We start from the raw sequence: 27666 nt of genomic DNA on the forward strand, positions 1-27666 counted from the left end.
GTGTGTGTGTGTGTGTGTGTGTGTGTGTGTGTGTGTGTGTGTGTGTGTGTGTGTGTGTGTGTGTGTGTGTGTGTGTGTGTGTGTGTGTGAGAGAGAGAGAGAGAGAGAGAGAGAGAGAGAGAGAGAGAGAGAGAGAGAGAGAGAGAGAGAGAGAGAGAGAGAGAGAGAAGGGCTCAAGGGGTGAATGGTGGGGGTCAGTAAGAAAGGAAATGTTTGGAAATGGCAGACACTTTCAGCCTGTGAGTCACCCAACAAAACACACACACACACACACACACACACACACACACACACACACACACACACACACACACACACACACACACACACACACACACACACACACACACACACACACACACACAGCAGAGAACATTGGGAGAACATTCTAGTGGACAGACCACCATTCTTGGATTGTTATTACAGTGACTGTCAAAATAAAACCACCAAGTTGGATTGTTATTACGGTGACTGTCAAAATAAAAGTACCAAGTTGGATTGTTATTACTGTAACTATAAAACTAAAATAAAACTTTTTCACCAAGTTGTGTTTTCCCTCGTTTCCACGGAGATGGACTCAGAACGTTGTCCAGAAGTTGCACCTCGGGAACAGTTTCCGAAAAAGTTGTGTTTTCAGTGACTTCAAGGACCATTGCCATGGAAACGGACACACAAAACACTAAGAAAGTTTTGTGTTTTCACTTGAGAACATTGTTGTGCACACAGTGTCCTACGTACCGTAATCTCTGGATTATAACCCGCTATCTATTTCACACACTGAACCCTGCAATTAAACAATGTTGTGGCAAATTGATGAATTGATAACGAGCTTCATGTCCTTCATACGGGTGATGCCTTCAGGTGCATCACGTATCTCCGAACTTCTTTTTCTTCTTTGTTTCTTTTTTAATTTGGTGGGCGTGGCTTATATTGATGTGCGCTCAATCGCCCAGAAATCATGGTAGTCCATTTGTAAAGAGATTTCTGACCTTTTTTTGAAACATGCTTCTGTCAAATTCATTTCAATTGTTCAGATTTATCATTTTTAAGATTTGATATTTTGTGATTTCACCACAGATTTAAGGGACTCAGTGGATTTAGTTCATGTATTGATGTTATGTTTGACTTTTCTCAATTTGAGGATTGAAGTCGCTTAACTGCAGTCTTCCACTTTATTCGAATTGATCGTTTTCCAATGATCTCTTCCATTTTTCTGTAAACTGAACTCTTAATTCAGACGGTTCAGAGCAAAGTACCGTTACAAGCAGGTCGGCTGCTCCGGGTCTTTCCAGGATCTTCTGGATGAAGTGCTGAGGCTGGAGCAGCTGGTGAGCGCAGTGTGCAGGATCAGTGTGTGTGTGTGTGTGTGTGTGTGTGTGTGTGTGTGTGTGTGTGTGTGTGTGTGTGTGTGTGTGTGTGTGTGTGTGTGTGTGTGTGTGTGTGTGTGTTTGTGTGTTCCTGCTGGTGGTCCAGAGGCCCAGGTCACACCTCCCCTCCACCCCAAAGCTCCGTCAGTAGATAATGAGCACCGCTCTGCAGTGGAGAGTCTTCAGGCTTTAATGACATCACTGCCAACGCTTCGCTTTCCCTCCGTCAGCAGTCGGCTTCAATTAGCGGCCGGTCCAGAAGCAGGCGGCGGCCACAAGCAGCAGATGTTGGGGGTTTGTACTGCCGGGAGCTGTGGTGCAGCGGAAGGTGTGGTGGAGCTGGAATCAATCAGGCCTCATCCAGTGAGAGCGTGGAGACGAGGCGACCAGGCGACGAGGCGACGGTGGGACGGACGGTGAATCCCTGCAGCCTCGTCCAGAATAATGCATGAAGCTGTTTGTGCTGCTTTAGTGGGACTCACTGACTCTGTTATCGGCTCTGATTCGCTTCACAGGAAGTCACAAGGCTCATTTTAAAAACATTTCTTGTTTTGTTTTTTTAAATAATTATTTAAATGTTGTGTGATGTGCTCCTCCAACTGAAGAACTTTGCATAAAGTATCTGACTTGATTTGCATGTTCAAGAACCGAAGAAGCTTTTTCATTAGGATGAAGCTCTGGAGGAGGTTCACATGAAAAGATCGTCACATGATTCATGATGTCATCAGGCCTCCGATAAATATGGTGTTAATTCATCAATCACTTATTTCACACTGTGGAACTCGATGGATGGATGGATGGATGGATGGATGGATGGATGGATGGATGGATGGATGGATGGATGGCTGGATGGATGGATGGATGGCTGATGGATGGAGGAATGACGGAAGGATATCAAAGGATGGATGGATGGATGGATGGATGGATGGATGGATGGATGGATGGATGGCAGATGGATAGCTGATGGATGGCTGATGGATGGAGGAATGACGGAAGGATATCAATGGATGGATGGATGGATGGATGGATGGATGGATGGATGGCAGATGGATAGCTGATGGATGGCTGATGGATGGAGGAATGACGGAAGGATATCAAAGGATGGATGGATGGATGAATAGATGGTAGATAGATGGATAGTTGAAGAAATGTAGGGTTAGATGATGGATACATGAATGATTGATGGATGAACAGATGAATGAACAGATAAATAATAGATTGGATGGATGGACGGATAGATGGAGGGATGGATGGACGGATAGATGGTTGTTTAGTTGGTAGATTGATGAACCAATGGCTTTATGATGGATGAACTGATGAATGTTTTTGATGGAAAACAACCAAATAGTAGTTGTTGGCTGGACTTTTATCTATTGACTAAATGCCCCCGGGGTAAACGTCTTCTGCGAGTTGCCCAGTGGGCAGCAGCCACACAGCGCTGGTATTTGAACCCTCGACCTCCTGGCTGAGGGGCCAGAGCGCTCGCCGCTGCTCCACTGTCATCATCTCCAGCCTTCCTCTGCTGGTGAAAAGAAAGTCGGTGGGAGCGCCGTGGCTGTGGACGTTAGTGCAGCGTGGTGACGTGAGCGTGAGGACTGAATCATCTGACGTGTCTGGAGGAAGTGGAGCAGCTATTCACCGCCGCCGCTCGCTATCACGCATGCAGCTTAACAATGGCTACCTTGATCAAATGTCACATAATTTATAAATGCTGCCGGTAAACCGGCTCCTTTAGCGCCTGGCGGACTCCAAGACGAATGAGGTTTGACAAGAGGAGGGAATAAAACAGGTTAAATAAATCAACTTCATGTAATCCTGCAGATTGTGTTCTTGTTAGTTTTGTCCTGGAATCCCAGTGAAATTACTACACATACAAAGCTATGAAGAAAATACATGAAAAATGTATTAACAGTAATATTACTGTGTTTTGATAGACTGAAGGGTCTGGAAAATACACCTTGTATACACTCATAATAGTGTGGATGATGGATGGAGGAATGAATTGGATGAATGGATGTGGAGGAAGATAGAAGTGAGGTTTGATTAGCAGGCGGATGGACCAATGGATGCATGGGCTGATATATGGACATATAGAAGAATAGATGGAGTTATATATATAGTATATATACAGTATATGTATATATATGAGAGCGAGAGAGAGAAACAATGCAACATAAAGTCAAACTTTTTGGAGCGAAGGTTCTGAATGTCCTTTGTGACGATATTACGAAGCTAAACAGAACAAAATAACTGTAAAACTGAAGATTTTACTGAACCTGATTCATATTTTTTATTTATTTATTCATTACAATGATGCTTCTGCATTTCTTTACCTCCATTCCAACTTTCTTCATAAAGCAGATTTAACACCACAGCCAAGGCTGGCCAAAGGGAATCACAGGTCAGAATAACAATAAAAGAAACAGGCCACAGAGCTCAGTTGGTGTTAAAGCCAGCGAGTTCATACTGTCTGAGTCTTAAGTTGACACTTGAAGGACTGAAGAGACGAGCGGTTCTAATGGAAAGAAGCAAACGGTTCCACAGACGAGCTGCAGACACAGAAAAGACACAGTCACCTGTTTCTCAGTCTGGATCTTGGAACATCAAGGAAACATCTGACTTGCTGACCTCAATGATAAAACAGGAGTATGAACAGATCAGATCAATAAGAAGGTGCCGACTCATCAATCCATTTTCTACCTCTTATCCATTTCCGGGTCGGGGTGGTGTCAGTCTGAGCACCGTCACCCAGATCACATTGGACCCATTAAGAACCTTCCTGCAGGTGGTGAGCCCACGGCGTGGGACACGAACCCTCTACCTAGAGATGGAGAGTCTCATGCTCTACCTACTGAGCTAGCCGGGTTCGGTGCCAACTCATTAATACCTTAAAGACCAAGAATAAAGTCTTAAAGACAACTGTAAAAGAGACAGGGGAAGCCAGTGGAGTGAAGCTGAAGCTGGGGTGATGTGCTCCGGTTTCTTTGTCCCTGTTAAAGTCGGGCAGCGGTTTCTAGTCGGAGACGGAGAGACGATCTGGTCGATGTCGAGGTAGAGGGAGTGACAGTCGTCCAGTCTGGGTGTGATGAAGGCATGAATAACTCCCTCACCATGTGAGACAAACAGAACTTTACTTTGACCAACAACCTCAACTGGCAGAAACCAGTTTTTAAAACACGAGTGATTAGTTTGGTCAAGTTTATAACCATCAAGCATCCATCAAAAGCTGACAGGTCCCTGGGTTCAGACGTCTCGGTGCAGAAACAGTGACGACTGTCCGATCCGATGACGGAGATCTAATGGTGGAGCCGCCCGGCTCGTCTCCAGACTCTGACCTCGCCACAGATTAACCGACAGTCTGCCTTATGATCGGCTCTGGCAGAGCGGCTGACCTGTGACTCCCAATGCTCCAGTCGGTTCCACTGTGGAGTCTGCCCTCTTCTGCAGAACGTCACACGTTCGTCTTCAGATCAAATAAAGACACTCTGGAGATCCAACCAACGTCATGAAAAGAGCTTTATATTAAAAAAGTATTCATTTATAATAAAAGCAAAGCTTCTCCACAGCAACAACTAACAGTCATGGAGCGTTTCGGCCTCGTTTACACAACGTTGTGTTTTGGGTGTCGGTTCACACGACGGCAGCGCTGAGCCACTGGAAACACAATTGTTTGAGAACGGCTCCCAAAGGAGCTCTTTGTGAAAACTCTCCATCTCCGTGTAAATCACGGGTTTTTGCGCGGTCCGACTGAAAAGTTGTGGATGGTACACAAAGAACCCACAACTACCGGGTACGATTTTCCGCTACCCCCCCCGTTGAGGTGCCTAGCACCGAGGAACGGGTCTGTGAGGAGGAGCTACAACGCAGCCGTCTGCTGATTGGTCGTGACGACCGTCACTCTGGACTTGTCCGCAATATCTAAATATTTCATCACCGTAACCCTCCTGTTGTTCTTTACATACGCTGCTTTGCTCACTGGTTGATTTGTTAACTGGTTTATTGAAACGTCGGTGTGCGACACAACATGGCGTCTTTTAACGAGACACAGACGCTCCTCTCAGGAACAGGAGGAGGATCAGCAGCAGCTCCTCCTCTCAGGAACAGGAGGAGGATCAGCAGCAGCTCCTCCTCTCAGGAACAGGAGGAGGAGGATCAGCAGCAGCTCCTCCTCTCAGGAACAGGAGGAGGATCAGCAGCAGCTCCTCCTCTCAGGAACAGGAGGAGGATCAGCAGCAGCTCCTCCTCTCAGGAACAGGAGGAGGAGGATCAGCAGCAGCTGGACGCTGCAATGAGAAAGTTTAACCTGAGTAACAGAGAACAACTTGGACGGCCGCCGTCGCTTCCACGTTCTTCGCTGGACGCGTCTCCGAGTCGTTCTCAACCCTGCCTACATTTTCACCGTCCTTTCTGTGGTGGGACCGCGAGACAGAGTTGGTCCTGGCTGCGCTTTGCCGTACTGTAACCTCCCGCTCTGCCCCGCTCCGACCCGCTCTGTCCCGCTCTGCAACGTACTGCGCGGTGGAACAGCGGCTAAAGGAAACCCAAAGGATCAAAAACAGACAGAAAATGATGAAGGAAAGACTAAAAATGACTGAAATGTGATGTAAAATGAGCAACGGTGACATAAAATGTCCAAAGTGAGGTGTGAGAGAAATAAACCCACTAAGGCCTCGTTTATGCAACGTTTTCACATGAAAACGCAAAACTTTGGAGGCATTAAAAAAACAACACAACTTTGAAGATGCTCTGATTCCATCTCCATGGAAACGGGGGGGGGGGGGGGGGGGGGGGGGGGGGGACAGTCTGCAGTGTTTTCAGTGTTTTCTGTCGTTTCCGTGTAAACTGACATCGTTTTCCAAACGTTGTTGTGGTAAAGAGGAACCTTTCTGAAACGAAAACAGAAAAAAGGATGTTTCACTTGAAATGTTGTCGTGGAAACGAAGCCTAAGTTCTGTGTGGGGTCCTCATAGCTGGTTTTCCCAGTAACACACACGTTGGCAGACATCTGTCAGGCAGCCCTGACATACTCTGAATTTTTATTTAACACAAGTTAACAGACAGCTTGCAGTCAGATGGACACTCATCACAATTCTCATCAAAAGCGTGTGTGTGTGTGTGTGTGTGTGTGTGTATCTGTGTGTGTGTGTGGCTCCAGCAGGACTGGGTCAGGTGAACAATGATGAGCACGACTGGCGGATCCCTGGGGGCAGAGCTCACGGATGAGGAGAAGGAGATCATCAACGGCGTGCTGGCTCGTGCCGCCACGATGGAGGCCATGGAGCAAGAGAGGATCGGGTGAGAACCCCTGCCGGGCGTGTGCGCATGCTCCACAGCCTGAAATGCCTTCTGTGAAACCTCTGTGTGTGTGTGCATGTGTGTGTGTGTGTGTGCGTGTGTGCGTGTGTGTGTGTGTGTGTGTGTGTGTGCGTGTGTGCGTGTGTGTGTGTGTGTATGTGTGCGTGTGTGTGTGTGTGTGTGTGTGTGTGTGTGTGTGTGCGTGTGTGTGTGTGTGTATGCACGTGCGTGCGTGCGTGCGTGCGTACGTGTGTGTGTGTGTGTGTGTGTGTGCTCTCAGGCATCTGTCCAGTCGTCTGGATAACATCAAGAAGACGGCGTGCGGCGACGGACAGTCGCACTGTCTGCTTTGTGGGACGGCGTTCGGACCTCAGGGTGTCACAGCCGTCCTCTGTGTGCAGTGCAACAAAGTACGTTTTATCATCATCATCATCATCATCATCATCATCGTCATCGTCATCGTCATCATCACCATCATTATCATCACCATCACCATCACCATCATCATCATAATCATCATCATCATCATCATCATCATCATCAGTGTCTGAACAAAGAAAAAAAATAATCCAACTTTATAGTGTTTAATAGATAACAGGAGGACACACACACACACACACACACACACACACACACACACACACACACACACACACACTACAACGCTCGCTCATTCTTCTTGTGATGCAGAATCCTCCGTAACACCGGTGGCTCGCTGTCACTCTATGAAGACGACTCCCTGCTTTCTCCTACAGACTCACAGTGTGATGAAAGGGTGAATGTTTCCCCGGAGTTCAGGACCTGACGTGTGTTAAGATTCTATGGTGGCCTGTTTTGGCGGCAAGCGGGCGACGAGGCGGGCAATGAGGCGGGCGATGACACCTTCTGACACTATGTATTTCTGCCTCCCGTTGCTATCAGGAACTGAGTGCAGTTTAATGCTTCATGAACTGTAAAGATATATGTGCATCTGTCATCAAAGACTAAACCTGTGTGTGTGTGTGTGTGTGTGTGTGTGTGTGTGTGTGTGTGTGTGTGTGTGTGTGTGTGTGTGTGTGTGTGTGTGTGTGTGTGTGTGTGTGTGTGTGTGTGTGTGTGTGTGTGTGTGTCGGCAGCACATGTGCAGTAAATGTGGGATTTGGAGCAACAGCAGGACGAGTCCCGTGTGGTTTTGTCGGATCTGCAGCGAGCAGCAAGAGGTGAGGAAGAGGAGTGATGAAGAGCTCAGCCTCTCGCCCTCCGTCTCTCCATACGATCCGATTCGGAGCTTTCAGACTCGCTTCTCAGCTCCGGATTGCATTTCACCATTCAGTGACCTGGAAAATTAGCTCCCATTGATACTGGCTCAATATTTCATGGCTTATTTGATGTTTAAAAATGAGTCAGAGGCTGTGGTTTAAGAGAAATTATGAAAAATGAGCGTTTTTCTCCCACCAACCAGGTTAACTGAGGTCTCTGCCTCTTTAAAGAAATGTTCGCTCCAGCCAGTCGCTGGGTAAAGGCCTCTGCATCCTCCCTTTTTGAACCCATAAGAACAAAAAGAAAATTCAGCAGTGACGTCAGCCAGCTGGACTGTTCATGTTCTGATAAGAAGCTGTCGGACTCGCAGGCCACGCCCCCTCACAACCGGCCACGCCCCTCACAACAGGCCACGCCCCCTCGCCACAGGCTGTGAGGCGGCGTTTTTACTTTTCATCTGCAGTTTATTTCTGGCCTCCAGTGTTTTCAGAAACACATTTCTCTGAACTGTTTCAGTAATAAAAGAGAGTTTTTGTCCGAGCCATGACAGCTTTTCGTGATGCGTTCAGGTGCATCATGTAAACCTGCACTCCGACATTTTAACGAGCTGCGGGACTCGTACAGTAGCGATGTAACAAGCTAAATATGATTAAAATATAACTGGTAGTCATTAGCAAGCTGGAACACACATGAGCAGCACACGGCAGAGCAGAATTTCAGCAGAGCAGCTCCTACATAGTTCGGCCAGGACAGTTGGTACAGCCCAAACTAATTTCTCCAGTCAGAGGGAGCTGGAAGGAGGAAATGACATCATTTTGTTCAGCAGGACCTGAACTGCCAAACTTTCTTCTTGTTCTTATGGAGGATTACACAGGCCCCGCCCACACGCCTCAACGAAAACACATCATTTTTCTTATTCCTTTCAGAAGAGTTTTACGTTTATGCAGCAAAATTGTGAAAACAATGTAAACACAGCAACGGCGGAAAAAGTGATGTTGGGCCGGCCGCTCAGGACTCGTTATGACTAAAAGAGTTGTTTTTGATATTTTACAAAACATGTAAATTCTCTGAATTGAACAAAAACATCTTTAAAAAAAAAAAAAAAAAAGTTGGCGTTTGTAAAGTGTAAGTATTGTGAAGTAATGTTCTTCAGTGTCGTTCTGAAGAAGTAATGTTCTTCATTGTGGTTCCCGTGAAGTAACGTTCTTCAGTGTAGTTCTCATGAAGTAACATTCTTCAGTGTAGTCCTCATGAAGTAAAGTTCTAATAATAATAATAATAATAATAATGGCTTGGATTTATATAGCGCTTTTTTCGAGCGGACTCAAAGCGCATACAGTGCAGTCCTCGTGAAGTAAGGTTCTTCAGTGTAGTTCTCATGAAGTAAGGTTCTTCAGTGTAGTTCTCATGAAGTAAAGTTCTTCAGTGTAGTCCTCGCCTACCTTCATTAAGTAATAAAATATAACGTTTAGTGTAAAGTAGTGTAATTTCTGCACCGACGCAGAAAAAACATAAAAATCTCCGTTAGCCTCCCCGGCGGGAGCTAGCTTGATGCTAACTAAATCAGCTCACTGAACAAACAAAAGCTTCAAAAGACAAAATCAAGTTCATCCTCTTTTTGACGGAGCGAGTTTAAAGCCCAGCGTCACGATGCTCCCCGAGGATTATGGGAGATTGTAGGGTTGCGTAACTCCTGTGGTGTTTGACAGATTAAACTCTTTTATTGCTGCTTTTCCCTGCAGATGCAGAAGCGTTCGGGCGCCTGGTTCTTTAAGGGCCGAGAGCAGCGGACCCTCCCCGCCCCGCTGACCCTCTCCGGGCCGCCGCCGTCCGGCGCCACCGGCCACCCGGCTCCTGCAGGAGACAGCGCGCCACAGGCGACGCCGACACATCGTCAGACACACGGTAACGTTCGCCAGGAGACTCCAGGAGCCTGAAGATGTTTTTCTTATAAAACGGGTTCCAGAGTGGAGGATTTAGAAAACGCCTTTGACTTTGATGTGTGGACGGACAAGATGAGACGATGCAGCGCCACCTAAATACCTGGCAGATGTACTACATCGTTTTGAGTAGTTTTCATGGTGTTGTGGACGCTGATGTTTCCTCTGTGGACGGGAACTTTTTAAGAACGACGGGAGAAAGAAGATCATTTTTGCTTTTGCTCCTGCTCAGCGCCGTAGTAACTAGGAGTTCTGCACATGCTCAGTAGAGCCAATCAGAACCATGTTTTGTCCACGGTGTCATGACTCCCAGTCCATACTCTGCTGGACTTGATACTTTTATTTTGACAGTCACCATAATAACAATCCAACTTGGTAGTTTTATTTTGACAGTCACTGTAATAGCAATTCACCTTGGTAGTTTTATTTTGACAGTCACGATAATAACAATCCAACTTGGTGGTTTTATTTTGACAGTCACCACAATAACAATCCAACTTGATAGTTTTATTTTGACAGTCACCATAATAACCATCCAACTTGGTGGTTTTATTTTGACAGTCACCATAATAACCATCCAACTTGGTGGTTTTATTTTGACAGTCACCAGAATAACAATCCAACTTGGTAGTTTTATTTTGACAGTCACAGTAATAACAATCCAACTTGGTGGTTTTATTTTGACAGTCACCTTAATAACAATCCAACTAGGTGGTTTTATTTTGACAGTCACCATAATAACAATCCAACTTGGTGGTTTATTTTGACAGTCACCATAATAACAATCCAACTTGGTAGTTTTATTTTGACAGTCACCATAATAACAATCCAATTTGGCCTGTCCACTAGAATGTCCGTGTCCTCCTGTAGTTAATGTTGACAACAATCATCTTGAATCCAAGAATATTAAATAAGCACAAGTTACAACAAATACATCATTTTTGTTTATTTATGTAACTTTGTGTACATTTCCGATCACATTTTGTATATATTTGGTAAATCTTTGTGTCATTCTGATCAAACTAACAGACCTTCTGGTCATTTTGAATCTTTTTGAACTGATGCTTCTATGAAACATGACAATTCTCTTCATTTTCTTGTCTTTGTTGGCCAAACTCTCTCCCCCTCCTGACCTTTCCTCGACACCATGATGGCGGTAACCGTGATAATCTCATCTTGTCTCCTCAGATGTGGGCGCCGGGCGGCGGCAGCAGCCGTCCACTGGATGTGACCAATGGGAGCAGACAGCGAGAACAACAGCTGACATTTGTAATGAGGATCAGTCCCGTCTAGCAGCTGGAACCAAGGCGGTAGCCTCCAAACCGCCGCTAGCCTCCAAACCGCCACGGGCAAACACGCAGCAGGCGGCACCGACCTCAGGTGAAGTCCTTCATCTAAGAAAAGGCCGTTCAAAACACACACACACACACACACACACACACACAGCGTTGTTAAAAAAAGACTGACGCCTGCTGGATTGTGACATTCTGCAGCTCCTGGTCTGAACATGGAGGACAAACCGTCAGAGGAAAGAAGACCACCAGCTGCGGCCGCCGCCTCCGTTTCTTCTCACGTGTCCGCCACCAGATTCACTCTGCCTGCGAACCCACCTGCCATTAACCCCGCCCCCCCCAAATCGCAGGACGACGACAACAACGACTACGACTCGGACGACGCCAGTGAGACTCGCTGCTGCTCTGAAACCTGACAACATATCGCCACTAGGGACGCACTGCTACTACTTTGAGCATGACTTGGAGTACTAACCATTAGCTACTTGCTGATACCAAGTACAAATACCAGTGTTTAGCCTAATTTATACTTCATATGCAAATGATACGCCAAAGCTACGAACCACATCCTGCGTCTTTTTCCGCTCGGCGCTATGCCATTGTAGACCGAGCTGCTGGTAATGACAGTATCAGCCACTTTAATCATGTTTAGCATGTAGCATACAGCATCGTTGGTGTGTGAGCCCTGAAACTCTTTAGCATGTAGCATGTAGCATCACTGGGGTGTGAGCCCTGATGCTCTTTAGCATGTAGCAATGCTCACGTTAGCAGTTAAACTACTGAGCGACATCAGGCTAACTCTGCTGGTCCAAATGTCTGGTGATGAAGTTGCTGGTGATAAAGTTGCAGGTGATGAAGTTGCTGGTGATGAAGTTGCAGGTGATGAAGTTGCTGGTGATGAAGTTTCTGGCGTTGTGTGAACTATCTTTCTCCTCCTCTTGATATTTTGTCAGAACATCATTTCCAGTCTTTTTTACTCTTTAATATTGAAGAATCTCCAAACCACAGACGTCGCTCGTTCTCTCTCGTCTACCTGCTGCTGACGATGACATCATTTAAAACTCGCCGAGTTGCATCAGGGATCTTTTTCCGAGTATGAGCACTCCGGTATCAGGTATCGGAGCCCGTACCTGATACTGGTATCGGTATCTGTAGATCCGTCATCTGAACCAATCCAGAGTCTTTAACTTGAACTAGTTTTCATGGATTTAGATAATAAACCTCACGTGTCCAGATATTAGATCTTACTCTCCGGTCAGGTGACCTTCGGTCCGTCTCTTTCATCTCATCATGTTTGTGTTCTTGTCCTCTGCAGCCACTCTGGGATCTCTGGAGTTCAGTTTGCTCTACGAGCAGGAGACTCACACTCTGCACTGCTGCATCGTTAAAGCCAAGGTAAACACAGTGACGGGGACTGGACCAGACAGAATGACATCAGAGGACAGGAAAAAAACCTGACAATGAATGAATGAATGAATGAGTTAAGACAGACTGTAGTAAGACCAGACAAGAAAACAGTAAGAAGACTGGAGGAACCATGGCAGCAGACTAGTGAGAAGAAGAGAGACATGGCTCCACTCCAAACTGTCCAACTGACCGACAAGAAAACTGGACCACATGTTGAAACAAGGTGAAGTTAACCAGATACGACACAAGATAAGACAAGATCTAAATAAGTTAGTGAAAGACACACAGAAGAAAAAACAATTGAACGAGACTATGAAAGACTAGTTTCCACCAGAGACGACATGAGGAGGACGGTCACAACGAGAAACACGGTAAAACCAAACAAGCGGGGACGTGAGACAAGAAACAAAAACAACAAGAAAACGGAACAACGAGAGAAAAAAAAAAACGATGAGAGGATGAAGTAAGACGAGGAGACAAGACAGATTAACACACAATGACAAAGCAGCACAATCTAGAGCTACACTCGGTAGAGCGCAAACATCCCCAACGCCACACTTGTCACCATGGAAACCAAATATTACAAGGTTATTGATCCACCGCTGCTTCCATCGTCTGTCCTGGTCGTTTGACTTTCTTCATGTTTAACACTGATGCTCACACATTTTACTATTTCAGTGTGACCCCCCCACCCCGACCTTTGACCCCCCAGCCACAAACCGCAATGACCTGACTGAATGACTCCATGAGGTTCCTCTCTCATCCGCTTTGTATGGGACTTTTATTTTTACTGTTTTTTGGGATTTATTCTGAAATGTCCCAAAATCTAATGGATTGGTCCGATGATGACGGGCAACATGTATAGAAGGAAAGATCAGTTATAGAAAGACAAACATAGACCAAAAAAAAACCTAAACACAAGAAGAAAAAACAGAAGAAAGATGTGAGGAAATGAAACCAGAGGAGTAGAAACAATCAATAATCCTGTCGGAACATGAAAAGACAGACGAGACCAAATGAGACCAGAACGTCTCTGCTGGATGGAACCGAACCCTCTGTTCTGATCGTTCTTCAGGGTTTGAAGCCGATGGACTCTAACGGACTCGCAGACCCGTACGTGAAGCTGCACCTGTTACCTGGAGCCAGTAAGGTACTCAGTTACTTTTGTACTCTGTCTCATTAGCGCCTGACCAAAAGAGACATTTTTCCTTTTTTCCATTTCTTCTTTTTTATTTACCCCCTTTCTTTTCTTTTCCATTTACATTTGCTGAAAAATCCCATTGTACGAATTTGAACAATTTCCACTATATTTTATACACATTATCTATTGAGTATTTTTATCTATTTTATAAATTTTCAAAATTATATTTTGGGAAATTCAAGATATTTTAGCTGTTTTACTTTCTTCAGCTGTTTTCAGCCCAGAGATTATGACGTGCAAATTAGATAAAAATGGAACCAAAATGTTTATTTTCTGAATGCTTCATGGAGCCTCTGCAGGGGGCGCTGAAGAGCTCCGGTGTCAGGCTCACTATTGAATAAACGTTAACGCTCCATGTAGAGATGGGCTCGCTGGAGGAGAAGCAGAGTCGACGTTGAGACTTTGGGGTTGTAGCTGCTCCAGACTTTCCATCAGACCTCCTCTGATTCTCGCTGCGGTCCGTGAATCTGAAGGTGCTGATGCAGATTCATTCGATTTGAGATTCACTCAGATTATCTAATGCAGCAATAACCCATCTGCTAACGCTTCTGGCGTCGACTCTACGAGCGTGCGCCATCTGCACGCCGTTTAACCACACGAGACGTCGGCTCTGTGTCGAGTGTTTCTCCTCGCTTTGTCCTTTCAGTCCAACAAGCTGCGCACCAAGACGCTGAAGAACACCCTGAACCCGGCGTGGAACGAGACGCTGGACTACCACGGCATCACCGACGACGAGATGTCACGGAAGACTCTCCGGTAAGACTCCGGCTGGCGGCGCCCCCTCTGGTCGCTCGCCGTGTGGACGCTGACGTCGCCGCTCGTCTCCTCCGTAGGCTGGCGGTGAGCGACGAGGACAAGTTTGGACACAACGAGTTCATCGGAGAGACGCGAGTCGCCCTGAAGAAGCTCAAGTTCGACCAGAAGAAGAACTTCAATGTCTGCTTGGAGAGAGTGATCCCGGTGAAGGACGAGCTCACCACGTCACAAACACTCAGAACATCACACCTAAAGAGTGACATCACACAAAGATGGAAACCACAGATTAATAAAAGTCGCTTCACTCTTACAGGTGAAAAAGGCTGTGGGAGGATCGGCCCGGGGAATGGCGCTCTACGAGGACGATGTAAGACCCAATCACATGTTATCTGAAGTTAGAGGAGGAAGATGCTCTATAATCTGATGTTAGAGGAGGGGGTGCTCTATAATCTGATATTAGAGGCGGATGATGCTCTATAATCTGATGTTAGTGGAAGAAGGTGCTCTATAATCTGATGTTAGAGGAGGTGTATGCTCTATAATTTGATATTAGTGGAAGGTGATGCTCTATAATCTGGATGTTAGAAGAGGAACATGCTCTATAATCTGGATGTTGGTGGATGGAGATGCTCTATAATGTGATGTTAGAGGAGGAATGTGCTCTATAATCTGGATGTTAGAATAGGAAGATGCGCTATAATCTGGATGTTAGCGTGGGAAGATGCTCTATAATCTTTAAATTAGAAGGGGAAGATGCTCTATAATCTGGGTGTTAGAGGAGGACGATGCTCTATAATCTGATGTTAGAGGAGGAAGATGCTCTATAATCTGGATGGTAGCGGAGGAAGATGCGCTATAATCTGGGTGTTAGAGGAGGAAGATGCTCCATAATCTGATGTTAGAGGAGGAAGATACTCTATAATCTGGGTATTAGAGGAGGAAGATGCTCCATAATCTGGGTATTAGAGGAGGAAGATGCTCTATAATGTGGATTAACGAGGCTCCTCCCCCAGTGAACAGGAGTTTAGAGAAAGAGCGACTGCTGGAAGCTGGGTTGTGGTTCATGCAACAGTCTTCTGGGGGAAAAAGGACACAAAGTAACAATATGTATTTTTTTGACTCGATACTTTTGAGAAACATCAAAACTGTAGGATCGTATTGATACTTTGTTACTTTTCAGTTTATTGACACGTGGAAGTCAGTAACTTTTCAGTGAGTAACTTTTCAGTGAGTAACTTTTCAGTGAGTAACTTTTCAGTGAGTAACTTTTCAGTGAGTAACTATCAAGATGTTTCAAGGTCCCTTCGTTTCAGCCTTGCAGTGAATTCTCCATGTTTGTGGTTTGGAGCTGGAAGATCTTCTTTCCTGCAGAGCTGGATTTAGCCTGCTGCCTGATATTTGCCCACCGCTGCTATAAATCTAACTGGTAGCCGACCTTTTGAAGAGGAAATCATCCAGATGTAATCGAACAGTATCAGATTCCTCTGATCGATCGTATTCATTCATTCATTCATCGTCCCTGGTACAAATCTCATCTCGCGTTACACCAACAATCTCCAGTCTCATGTAGTTAAAATGACCCTACAGAGTTTACACCGAAGGAACATCCGTCGTTAACAAATGTGTATTAATCTGGCCATAAAAGTACTTCCCCAATGCAGTATTTGTTTCTGCTGGAGCATTGTTTTTCAAGAACTACCACTCCCACTGTATCTGCATTATGCAAATGCACATTAAACCTCATTGTCAGCTCACTGAGGAGGTTGCATTAAAGAAAGTCATGAGAATCGTCCCGAGGTTTCCGGACGCCATCTGGGCTCTTGGTTTTCATGATGTCGTCCTCGGTTTTATTTGTTGTAGGTTTTCCTTCAGGTCCCACCCCCACCTGCTTCTCTTCAGTGATTAGACAGACAGGTTGTCAGAGCGCCGCCCTACAGCTCTGCGGGCTAACTGCACCGCGATGTGGAGGAAAGGGGAACACACTTACATAAGAGGCAGAACGGGGTGGAAGAAGGTCTGGGGAGAATAATGGAGCCGTCAAAATAAAGTGCAAGTAAGGAGATTAAGACTCAGCCGCGTTAATCTGAACCAGACACTTCTCAGTGAAGGGAAATCTCCAGACGTGTAACGTTCCGAGAGGAAAACAGGGTCACGCCGAGGAACCGTCCAGAACGTAAGACGGAACGAATGAAGAGGATTTAGTTCAACTTGACTGATGAGCCGACGGTGATCGACCACGAAATATTCGACTCCAGCAGCCAGAAGGAGGAAGTACTTTCTAACAGTGAAAGATGCCAGTGAATATGACGACCAGCAGAAGACGAGGAGGAAGACTCAACAAATAGAAGATGAAGGGAAGACAAGAATGAGAAGAAGTTGAAAAACACTGAGGCTCCACCCACAGGAGACAAAACCATCTTCTTTCTCCCTGTTGTTATTTCCCGTCCACATGACGCTATGAAAACCCCTCAGAACAATGTAGTACACCTGCCAGGCCTATAGGTGGTGCTGTGATGCTGCCACAGAAATACAGCAGAAACAGAGAAGAAGACACGGAGCATGAAAAAAGGTAGAAAAGGACATCAGCAGCTCCTGCAGCTCCACCTGGAGCAGGTAGTCCGCCATGTTGGTGGTGTTAATGATGTCACGGAGAGTGAGGCGGGGTTATAGGTCGAGAGGCGGGGCCATTACATCATCATTTTCAGCTGATGTGCGTCTTGTCCGTGCACACGTCAAAGACGAGACGGCGTTTTCTAATTCCTCCACTCTGGAACACGTTTAAAAAAAACAAACAGTTTCCAGGATCCTAAAACGCTGCGTCGTTTTAAGGATCGGACTGAAACCATGGATACGTGAAATAGCGTCAGCATGTGGGCGGGGCCTAAAAGAGAGTTGGGAGAAGACAATTGGAGGACAAGACAAAGAATAAAAGAAGAGCACGAGAAGAAGAACAAGAGTTAAAGAAGAAGACTACAACCACCAGAAAGTGACTGAAAGAGGACAAGAAGAACAAGGGATACAAAAGACATGAAGACAAAAAGACCAGAAAAAGGACTACAAGACAAGACAAGACAAGACAAGACAAGACAAGACAAGACAAGACAAGACAAAGACAAGACAAAGACTAGCGTTGAATACAAAAAATAAATAAATATCAAATCTAGAAGGAAAAGACAAAATGGAGACTGAAAGAAGACAACAGGAAGACTCGTAGTAGAAGACAAACATGTAGAAAGACGAGAGAAAGAAGACTTGTGAAATAATAGAAGAAGAGAAGAAGAAGAGTAAAGTCATAAAACAAGAATAGGAAAAGGGTAAGAAAGAGAAAGTGGATAAGAAAACAATATCAGTGATAGAAGAAGAGCAGGAGGAGGAGAAGGTGGAGCTTTATGGAAAAATAAACAAACATCCTGTGTGGTTCTGCAGCTGCTGCCACTTCCTGGTGGAACCCGCTCCCGTCGGTATCGTGGAGAGAACCAGTCCATGTGAGGAACTGCTGCAATGGAGTGGTATGGTCCGGTCCGGTACGGTTCGGGTTTCCATCGCCAGAATTTGGGATTGTGCGGGAATAACCGCTCCAAAGGTGGAGTCTTTTCCGTGGCCCCTCCGTCGGGGTACTCAGGACCACAGAGCGGTCTGATTTTGAGGGGCCGTTTGCTGATTGGTCAGTCGGCCAGGAGACACTGAAACCCAGTTGTAAGTCTGCTGCACCAGGTACTCCACACTACGGGGGGTGGTGTCATGAGAAGCATGACTAACGGCGAGCTGCAGAGAGTGACACACACACTGAATAGGAAGGAGATCTTTGAGGCCATACTCCTCCTTCAGCACCTTCTGGACCCCATTTTTAATCCCCGTCATAACGGCGGCCTTGCCAGTCCCTACCCCCAGGAGTCGCTCTTATTTAAGATTTCACTTGTCCATAAAAGCCACGACAGCACGGGCGACAGTCCTGGCATCTCCTCCCTCCAACTCAACAAGCCCCAGGAATGTTGAGACGATTGTGTGTTTGGCGTCGCTGAAATACCTGATCACAACCCCAGGTATTCAGAAGCACTCAGTCTGTGGACTCATCGAGGACGAGGCGGAATCTCTGGCTACCATCATCTGCAACCAACTTCTTCAGAAAGTATGGCGCCAGAACACCTTTAATCATTTCGGCACACGTCCTGCGCATGTTGAAGTGAGCAGCAGCAGTGGAGTGTGAGGACGCAGCTTTACATGCTTCCCCAGTGTGACCACCTGCCAGCATGGAGCAGTGCTCGGCAATAGTGAGTGCAATAGTGGCTTCAGCCCGTTGGACAGTCAGTTTGCTTGCTTTGGGTGGAACTGATAGGACGCTTTGTCTTTTGGGTATGTTTCTGAGTTGTCGTGTGTTTTTTTATCAATAAAGGCAGAATGCCCGTATATCGCCGCCAATAAACGGCTTCAAGCAGCCTTTAAATTCTGTGTTTGAGTCCCACTCCTTTCTGTATGTTTGAGAGTAGTTGGACTGAGACACGATGAGCTGGCTGATGTCACAGAGAGACACACAGGGACTGAGACTGTGCCTCAAAGGCAGTGATTTATTGGATCTGTTTCAGTGGGATTGAAAAAAGAGATATATTGACTTGCCGCTCAGTGAAGCAGCGGCGGCCTTGCTCAGTGTGGACGCAATGTGGTGAGGGTGTCCTCTGGTCTGACTGCAGGAGGGAGGGAGGGACAGTCACACTGACCGTAGGCCTGTCAATGCTTCAGGAGGGAGGGAGGGACAGTCACACTGACCGTAGGCCTGTCAATGCTTCAGGAGGGGGGAGGGGCTCACAGCAGGACCCGCTGCTCATTGACCACAGTGACTGCAGGACTATACCTGCTTTCACCTCAGAGTCGCCAAACACACTAGAAAGTCGCCAATAACACCAGAGAAAGTCACTAGATTTGTCGCTAGTCGCTTTTCACAAAAGAAGTCGCCAACAGGACCTGACAAGTCGACAGATTTAGCCAGAAGGTCGCCACGTTGGTAACAGTGTCCAGATCTGTCGGCCCGGCTGAGATTACCGTTGTGACATCACATATCTGTGGCGCTCTAAGCCCCGCCTACATTTTAACCTACTTACTGCGAGGAAACGTGCACCAGATCTGGCTCTGGGGAGCTTTACCATACTGCGCCGTACCATCCCTGCACCGTTTGTGTGGTGGACACGAGGCTATAGCGTCACAACGTAGGAAACTGCAGTACTACCTCACTACCTCCATTAGGACATATTACTATAATCCTCCCACATAAGAAGAACCATTAGGATTAATGGAGTCCTGTGTGTGTGTGTGTGTGTGTGTGTGTGTGTGTGTGTGTGTGTGTGTGTGTGTGTGTGTGTGTGTGTGTGTGTGTGTGTGTGTGTGTGTGTGTGTGTGTGTGTGTGTGTGTGCAGCTGAACGAAGGCGAGGACTCGGAGGAGCGAGGTCGTATCCTGGTGTCGCTGACCTACAGCAGCCAGCAGGGTCGTCTGATCGTGGGCGTCGTCCGCTGCGCCCACCTCGCCGCCATGGACTCCAACGGCTACTCAGACCCCTTCGTCAAAGTGTAGAGGCTCCACCCACCAGCTCCTCTTCCTCAGTCACATGCAGACATTGACTTCAGTTTATGTGACTCATGATTTAGACCCGTTTACACAACGATTCAAGTGAAAACATCTTTTGTCTTTCTACAGAGTCTGAGAGTTTTAAAAAAGTCCCGTTTTCCGGGTTTCCACAGAGACGGCGTAGAATCGCTTTCAAAAAGATTTATTTTCCCTGTTTCCATGGAGACCGACTCTGAGCCTTTTTCCAAAGGTTGCATTTTCCCCATTTCCACAGAGACGAATTCTGAGTGTTTTTAAAAAGTTGCATTTTCCCTGGTTTCCACAAAACCAGATTTAGATTGTTCTCGAAATGTAAAAATTTTCCCCGTTTCCACCTTGGGAGCCATTTGTAAAAAGTTGCATTTCAGTGACTCCGAGCACTGTTGTCGTGCATACTAACCCTCAGAATGCTCCCAAGAGATGCTGCACTCTGAGAACGATGTCAAAATGATCTGAGAACGATCTGAAAACTGTCTGAGAACGATCTGAAAATGATCTGAGAACGATCTGAAAACTGTCTGAGAACGATCTGAAAACCGTCTGAAAACCGCCTGAGAACGATCTGAAAAGGATCTGAAAACCGTCTGAGAACAATCTGAAAACGATCTGTAAACCGTCTGAGAACGATCTCATATGAAGTGAAGTGCTTCATACTTCAGCAGCATTTAAAATCCTGTGCAGTTGAAAATCTAAATACACAATGACAATATTTTAAACATTGTTTGTATTACACAACTTATCTAAATGAAGTCTGTCGAAAACAATTAGGAACTTTCAAGAACATTCAGGAACAATCGGGAACATTCAGGAATATGCAGGCACATTGAGGAACATTCAGAAACATTGTGGAACTTTCAGAAATATTGAGGAAACATTGAGAAACATTGAGGAACTTTCAGGAATATTTGGGAACTTTCAGGAATGTTAAGGAACATTGAAGAACCTTCAGGATCATTGAGAAACACTGAGGAAGATTCAGGAACATTTGGGAACATTGAGGAATATTCAGGAACATTGAGAAAGATGCAGGAACATTGAGGAACGTTCAGGAATAATCAGGAAGATTCAGGAAGATTCAGGAAGATTGAGGAACATTGAGGAAGATTGAGGAACATTCAGGAACATTCAGGAACATTCAAGAACATCTAAGGTGGGCTTGTTTCTCCTCCCTGGTGTTGTAGATGTCTGAAGCCTGATATGGGAAAGAAAGCCAAGAACAAGACCCAGATTAAGAAGAAGACGCTGAACCCAGAGTTTAACGAGGTCAGAGCTTCTTTTATTTTATTTCTTATCTGTTGTTGTTGTTGTTTATTTGCATCACTCCATGATTCCATGATGGATTCACGTCTTTCTGTGTTTCAGGAGTTCAGCTACGAGATAAAACACGGCGAGCTCGCCAAAAAAACCCTGGACATCTCAGTGTGGGACTACGACATGGGCAAGTCCAACGACTTCATCGGTAACTAAACACAAATACTCACGATTATTGGACAGTAATCATAATTATTACTCAGAATTTCTGAAAATGTGAGTAACTACTGAGTTTGTAGCCAATAGTTAAATATAGTTATTTAATATAGATGTATTACATTCAATGTTTGTTAATAATGTAATTAGATTAAGCAGAAAACCTTTCGAAAGGCAAACTAACATTTATTGATGACTGATAATCAGAACAACCGCTAATGTGGAGACCAGCCAGTAAACATGGATTTAGTGAAATAATAATGGACAGTGGACTCCGGCCCCATTACACGACCATGTTTGTGAAAATGGAAAACTTTTGTCACGTGGGTGTCCATTTACGACAACGATGCTCGGATAAACTTAAAAATGCAGATTTTTGAAAACTGCTCCTAAGGTGGGATTTTTCAAAAACGCTTTGTCTCCATGTAAACGAGGGAAATGCAAGTTTTCTAAAACACTTTCACTACGCATGCACACTACGGCTGTAGCAAGCAGTTTCTCTGCACATGCTCAGTAGAGCCAATCAGAACAAAGTTTCCTCCGTGGTGCCATGTCTCCCAGTCTGTACCCTCCTGGACTTGGTAGCTTTATTTTGACAGTCACCATAATAACAATCCAACTTGGTGGTTTTATTTTGACAGTGTGTGTGTGTGTGTGTGTGTGTGTGTGTGTGTGTGTGTGTGTGTGTGTGTGTGTGTGTGTGTGTGTGTGTGTGTGTGTGTTCTTTCATAAACTAACAACAGCGCCTTCTCGTGGCCCAACCTGAAAAGTACATCGTTTTCAGTGTTTCTGCTGTTTCCATGGAAACGGGCAACGTAGTCAAAGTGTTGCTGAGTAAATGCTAAACTTTTCTCAAACAGAAACACACACTGATGTGGTGTAAATGGCCTCGGCCTCCTGGACGACCCAGAATGATGTCCAACCATGAGGACGGCAGGTCCCGGAAGGTTAAAATATGGACTGGGAGCCACGACACTCTGGAGGAAACGTTGTTATTGTCCAGCAACTGAGCATGTGAATATGAAGTACTAGTTACTACGGTACTAGGGTGGTGCTCATGCGCAGCAGCAGCGTTTACTCCGTTTTCATGGAGACAGAGACGAAGCGCTTTCAAAATGTTGCGTTTTCAGAGGCTCCAACCACCGATGTGGTGAAAACAGGCCCTCAAAACGCTACCAAGGTTTTGCGTTTTCACTTTATTTATCATTTATTTAGTTTTGTTCATGAACGTGGAGGCAGAATTTGTTAATTAAAGGACTTTACTTTTTCAAATCAACTCCTTCATGACTGGAAAGGAGCTGCATAAACAAAACGTTTCTTTTATTCATCTGCTCTTTACTTGAAAAACAAAAAAAGATGGTCTGATATCGAGGGATGGGAAAAGAAAACCGGTTCTGACTGAGAACCGGTTCCGATTGATCAATTCCATGGGAATCGTACACCTTATATGTGTTCGATTCTTCTTAACGATTCATTTAACAGCACCACGTCAAGTCGCGTTGCGGTACGTTGCATGGCGTCACACTCTGCGACGCAGAACCTCCTTCAACCAGGAGAAAACATGGAGGAAGAAGGTCTAAAGTGGGAGATGATAAACGACTAAATAACAGGACACGATAATATATGTTCGTCTCACCACGTCCTGAATCCACAGAGTCCACAGCCTCTCGCCTCACAGCCACAAGGGCCAGTTAAAAAAAAACAAAATAAAAAAAAGTCTCGGTTCAAATCCCATCAGGAGCCCTTCTGTGTGGAGTTCTCATGTTCTCTCTCTCTCTCTCCGTGTGCTGGTTCTCCTCCGGTACTCCGGGTTACTCTGATAGTCAAAACAACCTGCACCATGGCTCCCTGAGCTACACCCCCGGCCTCCATCACCTCCTCCTGAGCTACACCCCCCGGCCTCCATCACCTCCCCAGAGCGCTGCGCTGTGTGGCTGCTGAAGACGTCCATTTGGTGAAGAAATGTCCTGTCTGAGGACTAATGAGGGACTTTTAATCAATGAACTCCGTTAATCTGTTCCATGTAGTGAATGTCTGCTCCAACAAGCCGACAGCGTAGACATATGCTAGTAGAGCTTCACTATATGTGTGAACCTCTAGTTTTCACACCATATACAGTGGGAAACGATCTACTAGAGTATGTCTACTGTTTAGACATACACAATCTAGTAGAGGTCTACTACTGTATGTCTATGTATTAGATCATTCTGTGTTGAATATCCCCTCAAAAAAAGCACCAACACAATATGAAAACAGCATTCCCTGCAGACCGAGAGAACTCGTTCCTCCTGCTACGTCACTTCCTCATTCCTCTCCAGTCTCCGACCTCCCAGAGAGGGTTAACTGGTCAACAGCGCAAAATTTGAAAAAGTATAAATGCCAGGGGGCATCCAATGAAGGAAAATACACATTTGTCTGTTCTTTTTTAAAGGAGACATATCATGCTTTTAAATCCTTCCTTTTTACATATAAATCATACAGTTGTGGTCTATACAACGCGGAACTGCAATGCTTGGGTCTGAATTCCTCATTATTAGAGCTCCACAGGCCCCTTTTCAACCCCTTTTCTGATGTGCTTCTGAGAGCAACTCGTTTTGGGGCGGTCTCTTCAAATGCAAATGAGACACTTCATACCCCTCCTCCTCTCCAGGTTGCAGAGGTGACACTCGGTTCAACTCCACCCTGTTCGGCCATCTTTGTAGTTTGATAGAACAGATACAATTATCTAGCGGCGCAGAAACTTTATATTCACACATTATTTACAAAATGTCAACAAGGGAAGATTTGTCCATCCAGCCATACATGTTGGAGCCAGAGTCGGACCCGGCGGAGCGAGATGAAAATGACGATGATGCACCTACAGAACAACGTCTTCATATGGATGTAACGCAATGGTGTGTTTCTATATTTACACTAACTTCTCCATCCATGCCCACTACTACAATACTGCCTGTATTACAACGACTATTTAACACAGAAGTTACATTATAATCTAAAACGAGCGCACAGCGCTAACATATGAAGACGGTGCAACTGCTAATGCTAACAAAACAATGACAGGGACGTCTGTTCATCACACTTTTTAGCGTTATATACAGCTTACCGAAGTGCTCTGTTCGTCGTCTCCATAGATAGAAGGAACTGACCGCTCAATCAGACCAAGTCTTTCGGCAAATCCTTCTTTATACTGGCGGAGGTTGTTGAAGCAGTTGTCCTTAAAGTGATTCGCGCACACAAAAATGACCTTACCCACAGATGTGGGTACATTTCTGTGAAAAATAAAACTCAACCAGGCACTTGGAAAAGGTTCTGATGCTGGGAGACGGTGTAACGAAGCTTGTGGGTTACTACATCCAACAACCGAACATTTCGACTTATCCTCTCGTAACTTCGGTTGGACTACAAAATCGCAGCGAGAAACAAAAATGGCGGATTGCTCGAAATGTCGATGTCCTAATTTGGCAGTTCCGCTGAGAATACTGTGACGTCATTGTTCAAAAAACGTAATAGAGAATAGAAAAATCGAAACCGATCGCAAAATATGACCAAAACAGAATATAAAGATATCAACGGAGCACCTGAAGAGACTACTTTGAACTTTTCTGTACTTCTAAACACTCTAAATATACAACAAAATGCATTTAAGGGCTAAAAAAGTGGATTTAGCATGATATGTCCCCTTTAAGGGAAAATATTTAAGTCAAGTTTCATGTTTGGAAAAGATTTATTTGTTCCTTTTGGGGCAGAAAACTGTAAAACTAATTTTTTCCACTCCTTGTCATCTCCCTGTTAATTCTCCTTTTAAATAAAAATAATAATAAAAAAAAAACGATAAGAGAGTCGATAGAAAATCGAATCAAAAATGGAATCGGAATCGGAAAAATGGTATCGATTCCCATCCCTACTGATATCACATGCAGGTGATTTCCACTGGCCTACAGCAACAACATGGTGACGTTGTTGAAACAGGGTGGAGGTCATACACGTTATTGATAAGAGCTCCCAGTGAGAGGTGGAGGCGTGTCACACGCTTCAATCTGTAGGAAAGTGATGGAACAAAGTGAAGGAAAGCAGGAACCTTGTCGTTCCTTTTGAGCAGTTGTGGGTCGTGGATGATGTCATGTCCTCCAAGCCTCCAGAGACGAACCGGAGCAGGACGACGTAGTGAAAGATTTAAAAACAACAGTGTGTCCGGGGGGGTGGTTGTTTACGAGGGAATGAGGTCAGATGGTGTGAGATGGTGTGAGATGGTGTGAGATGGTGTGAGATGGTGTGAGATGGTGTGAGATGGTGTGAGAGGGTGTGAGATGGTGTGAGATGGTGTGAGATGGTGTGAGATGGTGTGAGCTGTGCCTGAGCAGATCCAGTGAAACGCGGCTGACTCTGCCCTCCGCCTCCAGGGGGCTGCCAGCTCGGCATCCAGGCCAAAGGAGAGAGTCTGAAGCACTGGTACGAGTGCCTGAAGAACAAGGACAAGAAGATCGAGCGCTGGCACGTTCTGCTCAACGACAACACCGTCCAGTTCGAGGACTGAGAAGAGAAAGCCTCCTCCTCCTCTTCCTCCCTGTTCTGTCCGTCTCTCTTCCTGTTGTCCTGCAGTGGTTACAGGTGTTACCTTTGCTTGTCTGTGTGATGTCATTCCCCCCGTCAGTGTGCCAGCGTGTAACGACTGAACCTCACCTGACACAGTAATGAGTAACCTGCAGTGATTACCAGGTTTTATGAAGCAGATAAGAGTCCTCGTTATCGTGGAGTGGGTTCGTCATAACGACCTGCCGAACCGACGGAGAGGTGGAGGAGGAGGAGGAGGGGGAGGAGGAGGTGGAGGAGGAGGAGGAGGAAGAGGAGGAGGAGGAGGAGGAGGAGGAGGAGGAGGAGGAAGAGGAGGAGGGGAAAAGGTGAGGTGGAGGAGGAGGAGAAAGAGGTGGAGGAGGAGGAGGAGGAGGAGGAGGAGGAGGAGGAGGAGGGAGAAGTGAGGTGGAGGAGGAGGAAGAGGAGGAGGAGGAGGAGGTGGAGGAGGAGGGAGAAGTGAGGTGGAGGAGGAGGAGGAGGAGGAAGAGGAGGAGGGGGAAAAGGTGAGGTGGAGGAGGAGGAAGAGGTGATGTGGAGGAAGAGGAGGAGGAGAAGGAGGAGGAGGAGGAAAAGGAGGAGAAGGAGGAGGAGAAGGAAGAGGAGAAGGAGAAGGAGGAGGAAGAGGAGGAGGAAGAGGAGAAGGAGTAGGAGAAGGAAGAGGAAGAGGAGGAGGAGTAGGAGAAGGAAGAGGAGGAGGAGTAGTAGGAGGAGGAGGAGGAGGAAGATGAGAAGGAGTAGGAGGAGGAAGAGGAGGAGGGGGAAAAGGTGAGGTGGAGGAGGAGGAGGAAGAGGAGGAGGGGGAAAAGGTGAGGTGGAGGAGGAGGAGAAAGAGGAGGAGGAAGAGGTGAGGTGGAGGAGGAAGAAGAGGTGAGGTGGAGGAGGAGGAAGAGGAGGAGGAGGAGGTGGAGGTGAGATGGAGGAAGAGGAAGAGGAGAAGGAGGAGGAGGAGGAATAGGAGGAGAAGGAAGAGGAGAAGGAGGAGGAGAAGGAGTAGGAGGAGGAAGAGGAGGAGGAAGAGGAGAAGGAGGAGGAGTAGGAGAAGGAAGAGGAAGAGGAAGAGGAGGAGGAGTAGGAGAAGGAAGAGGAGGAGGAGTAGTAGGAGGAGGAGGATGATGAGAAGGAGTAGGAGGAGGAAGAGGAGGAGGAAGAGCAGTAGGAGGAAGAGGAGGAGGAGTAGGAGTAGGAGGAGGAAGACGAGAAGGAGTAGGAAGAGGAAGAGGAGGAGGAAGAGAAGGAGGTGTAGGAGGAGGAAGAGGGACTCACAGAGACTCCACCTTGCTCCAGGAATCTGCTTCTGCATGACGTTCTGCCGCCATGATCATGTGACATCAAAGGTTTTCTGCAGAAAGAGCTTTTCCCTCTCATGTTCACTGGTCAGCCATAACATTAAAACCAGGGATGCACTGATACCACTTTCTTAAAGGACCAGTACAAGTACATGTACTAACCTATAGCTAGTGGCTGATACCGAGTACCGATACCAGTACTTAATTTAATTAATTAAAATACGAGCCTAATTCATACTCCTGACTT

At 46.0% G+C, this 27666-nt stretch overlaps 1 protein-coding gene across 1 annotated transcript; it reads left to right on the top strand.

Moving 5' to 3' along the window:
• Positions 1 to 6543: 6543 nt before the first annotated feature.
• rph3aa (rabphilin 3A homolog (mouse), a) lies at positions 6544 to 26095 on the top strand (the record flags this gene model as incomplete). The annotated part of the gene is made up of 15 exons (XM_080477016.1): positions 6544 to 6662; positions 6943 to 7072; positions 7778 to 7861; positions 9644 to 9806; positions 11030 to 11221; positions 11335 to 11520; positions 12449 to 12528; positions 13616 to 13690; positions 14388 to 14497; positions 14575 to 14701; positions 14811 to 14864; positions 19906 to 20057; positions 21276 to 21357; positions 21457 to 21553; positions 25962 to 26095. 15 exons carry the CDS (start codon positions 6544 to 6546, stop codon positions 26093 to 26095), a joined length of 1785 nt encoding a protein of 594 aa, XP_080333142.1.
• Positions 26096 to 27666: the final 1571 nt, after the last annotated feature.

The sequence above is a fragment of the Lipophrys pholis genome (genome assembly GCF_963383615.2).
Source record: "Lipophrys pholis genome assembly, chromosome: 12".
NCBI classification, from domain to species: domain Eukaryota; kingdom Metazoa; phylum Chordata; class Actinopteri; order Blenniiformes; family Blenniidae; genus Lipophrys; species Lipophrys pholis.